The sequence below is a fragment of the Larimichthys crocea genome, chromosome XIII (genome assembly GCF_000972845.2).
Source record: "Larimichthys crocea isolate SSNF chromosome XIII, L_crocea_2.0, whole genome shotgun sequence".
In the NCBI taxonomy this organism is placed as follows: Eukaryota; Metazoa; Chordata; class Actinopteri; family Sciaenidae; genus Larimichthys; species Larimichthys crocea.
Genome location: NC_040023.1, coordinates 9,427,735 through 9,437,254, shown reverse-complemented (window position 1 = coordinate 9,437,254; position 9,520 = coordinate 9,427,735). Strand labels below are relative to the sequence as shown.

Here is a 9,520-nt window from a genome sequence, read left to right as displayed (position 1 = left end):
GGCTGGGGCTGCATAACTCCTATCGAGGCGATTGGATGACAAGTGCATCACCGGACTCAGATAGCATGGTCAAAAACAGCTGCAGCGCAGAAGAGACTTGCCTGTGACAGCTTAAAAAGCCTGCGCCCATCTGCAACAGTTCAAGGATAAAGACAAAAAAGGGCCAATTTCAATTTTTTCAGAGACATTTATTTTATTAGTTACCAGCAGCTTTCTTTCCAATTAATTTGTGGCATTTTTAACATCGAGATACAGTTCTAAACCATTTCCAACTTAAAACTTAACTGAGAAGAAGCACTGTCATGTGATTCAGGTAGGTGACAATGCCACATAGTTCTTTTTTCCTGCGAAAACTTTTGCGATGGGTTTTAATCAGCATAAGCCAGTCCTTGAGGAGAGAACTCTGCCTCAGAGAAGATGATCCAGGATGGGGGTAAGGGGTGGCCCGCTGCTGCCGGCACACATCTTGTTGCTGGATATCCTGCACGACCATTCATTTCTTCTTCTGGGCCTTCTCTGCAGCCTTGGTTGTCTTTCCGGAAACTTCCTTGGTCTCAACAGCCTTGATGACACCGACAGCCACGGTCTGCCTCATGTCACGGACAGCGAAACGACCTGGGAATAGATGGGTGAGCCATTTAGTAACTGCATGTGCGCACTTTATCATCATAGGGTTAAACCCAACATTTCTAGTGTGTTATAGACTCTCAGGTACAAAACATACCGAGGGGAGGGTAGTTGGAGAAGGGCTCCACAACCATGGGCTTCTGTGGAATGAGTTTGACGATGGCAGCATCACCAGACTTGACGAATTTGGGTGCATCCTCAAGCTTCTTGCCAGAACGACGGTCGATCTTCTCGATGAGCTCGCTGAACTTGCAGGCAATGTGAGCTGTGTGGCAATCCAGCACAGGGGCGTATCCTGCACTGATCTGGCCAGGGTGGTTCAGGATGATGACCTGTGGAGACATTTTACAGTTAGTATTGCTTAACTGAAAGCAATTTGGTGCAAAACTGACAATTTCAGAGTTATAAGCAATTTATGTTCGCATTACAAACCTGAGCATTGAAGTTGTCAGCTCCCTTGGGTGGGTCGTTCTTGCTGTCACCAGCCACGAATCCACGACGGATTTCCTTGACGGACACGTTCTTGACGTTGAAGCCAACGTTGTCACCGGGGACAGCCTCGGGCAGAGACTCGTGGTGCATTTCAACAGACTTCACCTCAGTGGTCAGGTTGACAGGGGCAAAGTTGACAACCATGCCAGGCTTCAGGATACCAGTCTCAACACGGCCGACAGGTACAGTTCCGATACCTGGGGAAAGATGATTGGTTTAAGTACAAAAGAAATATGGTATCATGATTGGGGTTGCAAGTCATTCCACTGTCTTCAAGCAACATGTCTCAGTTCTTACCGCCGATTTTGTAGACGTCCTGCAGGGGCAGACGGAGGGGCTTGTCGGTGGGACGGGCAGGTGGGAGGATGGCATCAAGAGCCTCCAGCAGGGTGGTTCCACTGGCGTTACCGTCCTTGCGCTCAATCTTCCATCCCTTGAACCAGTTCATCTACAAAAGATTCAAAGTGACACGTTAGTCCATGTCCAGGTGACGAGGTTAACATGTCGAGCACAACATTATCAGTTTCCTTACCTTGTCACTGCCCTCAAGCATGTTGTCTCCGTGCCATCCAGAGATGGGGACAAAGGCAACGCTGGCGGGGTTGTAGCCGATCTTCTTGATGTAGGTGCTCACTTCCTTGGTGATTTCCTCGAAACGGGCCTGGCTGTATGGGGGCTCGGTGGAGTCCATCTTGTTGACTCCAACGATGAGCTGCTTCACACCAAGGGTGAAGGCCAGCAGGGCGTGCTCACGGGTCTGGCCGTTCTTGGAAATACCAGCCTCGAACTCACCAACACCAGCAGCAACGATCAGCACGGCGCAGTCAGCCTAAAATGAAATGTTACAAAGAGTTAATGTTTAAAAGCTCTAAAGCAAGACAGCTGAAGTTTGAGCTTGCAGTGTATCAAACATGATTTACCTGAGAGGTACCAGTGATCATGTTCTTGATGAAGTCCCTGTGTCCAGGGGCGTCGATGATGGTCACGTAGTACTTGCTGGTCTCAAACTTCCACAGAGCGATGTCGATGGTGATACCACGCTCACGCTCGGCCTTCAGTTTGTCCAGCACCCAGGCGTACTTGAAGGAGCCCTTGCCCATCTGCGGAGGGATAAATTAAGAAACAGTCAAGACTTGTTTGTGATACATTTGAAATGGACAAAGGGGGTGTAGAAATCAGCGGCTACGTTAACATCCAACAACTCTACTTAAGATACTTTAATCCGACAATGGGGAAATTCTTCTCACTCATTGCATTTTTAACCCACATTCAGTACAAGGGCTCATAGACACTCGTTAATTGTGGGGGTTAATGCTGGACTTGAACCAAGCCCCTATGGACTGCCGCCCTTTTATTTTAACTACCAAAAAAAAGTTAGCTCAATCCAAAATACCAGTTGTAGCTATCATAATTGGAGACATTATAGTATTTTTAAGTAGATTTAAACAGCCTGTGGGGCCCCTTCATTCAAATTTAATGCACAGTCACTATATAAGCGCTGTTCCCGCTTTAAGCCCCACCCCGCGTGCGCGCACACACACACGTCACACTCTCGTGCCGCCGGGCGGCAGAGCTCAGAGGAACGGGGGCACGCTGACGCCGCCATTTTGGCTCTTGGAAGTGAAACCCGTTACAAGATGAAGAGAAAAAAAAAAGCCGAAAAAAGTCTCACCTCGGCGGCCTCCTTCTCGAACTTCTCGATGGTTCTCTTGTCGATTCCTCCGCATTTGTAGATCAGATGGCCGGTAGAGGTGGACTTGCCAGAGTCGACATGGCCAATGACCACGATGTTGATGTGGATCTTTTCCTTTCCCATTGTTGTAGTTTCTGTCACGAATTAAAAAGACACACGCAAAAAAAAGAAACGCAACAACCGTTAGTCATTTTTTTTAAACCGCCGCCATTATGTGTCAACTCCGTTAAGCATAGCGAGCTTAGCAACTCACACCGGCTCAATTTAAAAACACCATTCAAGCTCATTTTAAAAAAAAGTGACTTAACATATTTTATAATTAAATATATATCATGGTTACTCGGTGGTTAACGGTGATTTGAGCGACTAAAAACCAGGCGGTGCCCGCTTTTCACTAGGCCGCACTCGGCCACAGGCCAGGCCAGGCGAGACACGTGTTACGCCATGGGCCACGTCGTGTTAAGTTACAAAGATATATGCCAAATATCCAGAAGATGTTTATTCCAGACTGCCAACACCTGTCGCTAGAAAACATGTACAGTTGTTTCATGAGGAGGAGGCGAGGAGAAATGCCTTTACAGCATCCCCGGGTATCGGCTTTGGCAGCCCCCTTCTTTGTTCCTGTCCCCCCCTTCTTTTCTTTTTTTAAAAACAGCCTCTCCACCCTCGGCATCCTTTTGTGAAATATAACCAAATATAATCTTAGTTTAAACCAACAAATCAAGCAGGTGAAAGCAGCGCTTTACAATGCATGAATCCACACCCAACAAAGGAAATCCACAGGTTTGTGTTGAGTTACATAACAGGCAAGCAAAGATTAAAACAAAAATTAAAATAACTCAAAACTTTAATCTCACTACATCCACAAAAAGTTAAAATAGAAACAGGCCCGCATCCCGGCCTGACACCAGATGAATCAAAGCTTAACTTACCGGTGTTTGTGGGTTTTCACGGCCAAAGCTGCTGCCCCTAGCCAGGTAACAGAAAGAGGAAGAGTAGGGGTGGACTTGGAGGTTTTATACCGAATGGGAGGCGGCCTGACTTCCCCTCGCCCTCCCCGGTGCGGACCCGCAAATCACACACATTCCTGCAAAAAACGTCAGCACGCCACCGGATGAACCGCCTGAAACATGTATGATGTCTCACCGGGGGGGACTGCTGAATTTCAGTCCATGCATGCAGAGACACTGCAACACAGACAGACACTGTACATGAAGACAATAGGGAATGACCCAGAAACACAACGAAAAAGCACATGAGCTGTTCTCATAACTTTCTTAAATTGGTACAAAAACGCACTTGTGTTTGCCTGGAAGTTGTTTCTTATTCCCTAGTATGACATTTTTCAACTATAAATACACAATGTAAGGCAGAAAAGATTATTTATACTTGAAATTTACACCATTAAGGAGTAGGATTGAGTCTAAAAGAGTTTAAAAATAAAAGATATGCCCACCATTAACCAAATATATCTTCACCCAGTGTTTACAGGAGACATATAGTGTTTTTAAAGCTGACAACATGCAAATACACACAATATGAGGCAGATAAATACATGATGTGAGGCAGAAAAGATGATTTATACTTGAAATTTACACAATTAAGGAGTGGGATTGAGTCTAAAAGAGTTTAAAGATATAAGATATGTCCACCATTAACCAAACAGGAGACATATAGTGTTTTTAAAGCTGACAACATACAAATATACACAATACGAGGCATGTAAATACGTGATGTAAGGCGGAAAAGATGATTTATATTTAAAATTTACACCATTGAGGAGTGGGATTGAGTCTAAAACAGTTTAAAAATATAAGATATGCCCACCATTAACCAAATATATCTTCACCCAGTGTTTACAGGAGACATATAGTGTTTTTAAAGCTGACAACATGCAAATATACACAATATGAGGCATGTAAATACGTGATGTAAGGCGGAAAAGATGATTTATACTTGAAATTTACACCATTAAGGAGTGGGATTGAGTCGGTTTAAAGATATAAGATATGTTCACCATTAATCAAATATATCTTCACCCAGTGTTTACAGTAGAAATATAGTGTTTTTAAACACAATATGAGGCATATAAAAAGAGTAATTCAAGGTGTGTTTATTCATGGTTCACTGGTTTTATGATTGACAGGTGTAAACATGCACACAGTGATAAATAAATCAGATAAATTAACTATTTTAAACTCAGCTTCATGTTATTAATCTAACAGACCAGCATGTAACTAACCTCCCATCCCCCCCTCGGACCACCGCCCCCACCCTGGTAATACTGGGACGGCTTATCACCTTGACAAGATTATTCAGATCCCCTCGAGATTTTGCATTTAAACAGAGCCCGGAGCCTGAAAAGATGAACTCCCGCTGTTTTCAAGACACCTTATCTGTCGGGGCGTTTGCATTTACAACAGACTTGTTTGACTGAATTAAACATGAAGTTCTCAGGGTCGAGTGAGACAGCTGGTTTACTACTTTTAATTACCTGTTTCAGTGGGAATATTAGATTTTTCTGCACATTTCTGCTTCAAATTCACGCACTTACAGCCATATTCACATCCCGAAGATGCCTTCATATCCTAAAGTTGTTAATTAGATTAAATAACACAGTTCATAATGTGGATAAACTTGTTGTGTTACTGGGATGCTACTGCGAGGGTCAGGAGGTCAGATTCAGCCTCTTCCTCCATCCCGGTGGCTTCTTGCCCAGGATAGACACAGTTGGCATCCCCAGATACTCTCACACAGACACACATATATACACACTTGGAGCTACTCGCTCGGCTTTCCCAGCTAACAGTTCAGGTAACAGCCACTTCGACTTGGCAGCTGCTGCTTTCAGTCAGGGCGACTACGAGGGGGGCAGGAGAGTGAAGAGCCGGGATATGTGGAGGGAGGGAGGGAGGACGTGAGGCAGACTGGGGGTGATATGGTGAGTGACTGAGGGCCAGACAGAGAGCAGCAAGTCGCTGTCAGAGTCATAAAAAGTGAGGGTAAGAGTACCAGAAAGTGTGGTTTACTCTGCTGGAGTTATAGAGGGAACATCGAGGCACAGACTGGGCAAACATCTCGTAAAAAATATTTATTTATAGTAAAATTATCAGAAAGAAATCCAAGGTCGATGTCAGATACATGTGCTGCTTTTGCAGGCATTAAAACAAAGTGTTTCCACAGCTATATGTGACGAACCACACCTGCAATCCTCAAAGTACAGCAGCAAAACATGACGAACCTTCACAGACTTCACTTCCATTCATACCCAAAGGCTAAAAATGTGGTCTGAGCTTGTTTATATTAGCACTGAGTGACACGGCAGCAGCTTTTTTAAACAGCTGCCATTCTCCGATCCCCCAGACCTGACTGTGATCCTGAGAGTTCATAGTCCAACAGCAAATCATGTGACATAAATCATTAGAAAGAATACTTCAAGTTCAAGTTCAAATCTGATGTTTGTATTTTAAGTGTACAGATGGTATCTGACAGGTTCAGTTTCAGTTTGTTTGTCAAATGAGGGGTTAACACTGTCTGGGTCACTAGTTGCAGCAACAGCACTTGACATAGCAGATAAAAATACAATAAATTGTTTTAAGTTAAAAAAAAACTGGAGTGATATAAATAAAATCTAAATAAATAGAACAGAAAAGTAAGTGTACTATAGACTGTATAAATGTGAAAGGTTGAGTGAAGTGTATACAGGTATTGGAGAAATATTACTGTATGAATAGGTTATACTACACCATTTAAAATATATAAAAGAGAGATATACTACTCCTACAGCAGCATTTGATAGCAACAAAAACTATTTATGCAACAATAGTACTGTGCCAAGTAGTTTTTCTAATAAAATAAAACATCATTAAATCCATATAGTTTGAATTATACACTAAAGCAAAATAAAATAAATGTTCACTGAAAGAAAAACACATAAACAGCCTGCTGGTATACATCTGTGCAAAGATGGCCTGTGTCAAAGGAAAGAAATCAAGTAAATGCGATGAAATAAAAAATTACAGATTCAAACAAACTCTCATTTTAAAGTTTTTAATTGTGACTTAGAGACACAGCTTACGTGTATTTTGATTTGACTTTTGAATACAATAAAAAAAAAAAAAAAAATCCTAACATAAACAATCGTTAGCAGGTGTCTGTTTGTGTGTGTAATGAGCCATATTATACAATGGCAGCTCTGCGTCTGGTCCAAAACAATAACACTTCTCCAAAACATACCTGTAGGGCAGGTTAATTGGGACCTAGTTAAGGTGAGAGTAAAACCACAGAAAGAAGAACTACCGCAGTGAGGGAGTAAAGTCTGACAACAAGTTTTCCACTTCGTCAAAGGTGGAGCAATAAAACTTGGCAGAGACCCAGAGGTGAACTCATAGTTAAAAGTAACACAGACACTGAAGCACCAGACCTGTTTAACCAGTGTGTAGCGGAGAGCTTATCCTCAGGGGAGTCAGCAATGTCTGTACCAAATCCAGCCAATAGTTGTTGAGATATTTTATTGTTTCACTTAAAAATTAGTTAGATCAAATTTCAAAGCAACCCAGCCAATAGTTGTTGTTATATCAAAACCATAAATGTCAACCTCATGGTGGAGCTACAAGATTCATCCTCTGCGGACCATGAAATGTCATGGTGATCATTTCTGAGATATTCAAGTCGAACCATCTTTGTTTAGTGGATCACCAAAGCTTTATCCTTTACTAGCTACTTTATAAGACAACCTCATTGCGGTGCTGTGAGATATTCATTGTTGGTGGGATTCATCATCTGGGGACAAAGAAATATCATGATGATTTATGTGGTAATTTCTAAAATATTCCATTTGAACCATCTTTGTTTAGTGGATCACCAAAGTTTATCCTTTACTGGCTACTTTATAAGACAACCTCATCGTGGTGCTGCGAGATATTCATTGTTGGTAGGATCGATCCTCTGGGGACAAAGAAATATCATGATGATTTATGTGATAATTTCTGAGATATTCAATTTGAACCATCTTTGTTTAGTGGATCACCAAAGTTTATCCTTTACTAGCTACTTTATAAGACAACCTCATCGTGGTGCTGCGAGATATTCATTGTTGGTAGGATTCATCCTCTGGGGAACAAGAAATTACATGTTAATTCATGTGATCGTCTTCAAGATATCTGAATTTGGATTTAATGTCCAACCACAGAGCCATGCCAGTATCCACATGGCTAACACACATTACATACAGTGCATGCAGACACCAAACACAGGCCGGCTCGAACAGAGCAAAGTCAAACAGCTGTGCTCTTATTTCAGGCACTAACGAACTGAGCGAGGGGGAAGTATGAGTGTGTGTGTGTGTGTGTGTGTGTGTGTGTGTGAAGGGGAGAATGTGATTCAGACAGACTGGCAGTCATTCCCTGGCAGAACGTCAGTGATGAGTCATCCGGTATGAGTGGTGGTTATAGCAACAGGGAGATCTGAACATTTAGACTGAGAGAAATCTGTTGTTTGTTAGAGAGAGAGAGAGAGAGCTGCAGAGACGTACTCATACGTGATATGATGAAGTTGTTTAATGTCAGGGGAAGCTTTCTACACATTATACAGCCATATGTTATGCTCTGTCTAATTTCTCCAAGGCTTTTAATTTACCTTTACATATTAAACACATGGGATCTTTTGGATTATTCGAACTAGCCTTGAACACATAGATATAGACATACATACAGCTAAAACAATGCAAGGTAGTAGTTTAATGTTTTATATATAAAGAAAGAACACTTTGTCAACTTTAAAGGTGCTATATAATATAGATAAAAATACATATAAATATGTATGTCTACATGTTTACATAGATAAAAGGTTGCTGAAGTAAGTGGCTTCATGTACATTACTATAACGTTGTAATGATTTTCTATCTTTCAGGCACAAGAGCGCTGAGGTCAGCCACTGTTTGGTGATACGGCCTGGCTGGCTGGCTTGCATGGTGTTGCAGTTCATCCCAAAGGTATTGGTATTGGTATTGGGTCGAGGTCACGGCTCTGTGCAGGACAGTCGAGATCTTCCAGAAAACATACATTTCTTTATGCACCTGGCCTCGTGTACGAAGGCACTGCAATGCACATTATTGTCTGACGCACCTTTGAGTCATAGCATTAGAGGGGAGTGAGAGATGATTTGCAGGATGGGAAAACCTCTAAAATATATCCAAATAAACAAGGTACTGTCTAAATAATCTATAGCTGGATACTGAAAATGATTAAATTGAGGAGAGTATAGTGGAGATGGATAGATAAACAGACATATACTATGTATATATTGATTTAAACACATAATTAATTGATTTAAACTGTAGTTTGTAGGCAGCAGCATTAACTCCTCCTGTCCTGATACTTCAGAGTCATCCTTATCTGCCAGTTTTAAGAAACATGACTTGGTGTGTGTGTGGGGGGGTGTAGATAGAAAGACTGCTTCTTATCAAAGCCAGAAAATCCCACAGTGCTGGCATTCATGTGCATACAGTCAGAGTTTAAGGTAAATCAATCTAAACAGCAGGATCAGCACACTGTATGCAATTATAATCTGATCTCTGGGGGAACAGTTAATGCAAATGAGGCACATTAACAACACATAGCCAGTCCCACATCTCCTGCAGCCTCCTGCCCCCGACACTCCTCCACACTCCACAGTCAGGTTCACACTTGCAAAATTCTCTTTTGGTGT

At 42.2% G+C, this 9,520-nt stretch overlaps 1 protein-coding gene across 1 annotated transcript; it reads right to left on the bottom strand.

Moving 5' to 3' along the window:
• Nucleotides 1–167: 167 nt before the first annotated feature.
• Nucleotides 168–3,898, bottom strand: LOC104924412 (elongation factor 1-alpha). Its single transcript, XM_019253740.2, has 8 exons — nucleotides 3,745–3,898; nucleotides 2,792–2,946; nucleotides 2,040–2,219; nucleotides 1,652–1,948; nucleotides 1,417–1,567; nucleotides 1,060–1,316; nucleotides 725–959; nucleotides 168–615 (listed from the first exon to the last, which is right to left on the bottom strand). Exons 2-8 carry the CDS (start codon nucleotides 2,933–2,935, stop codon nucleotides 494–496), a joined length of 1,386 nt encoding a protein of 461 aa, XP_019109285.2. The 5' UTR covers nucleotides 2,936–2,946; nucleotides 3,745–3,898; the 3' UTR covers nucleotides 168–493.
• Nucleotides 3,899–9,520: the final 5,622 nt, after the last annotated feature.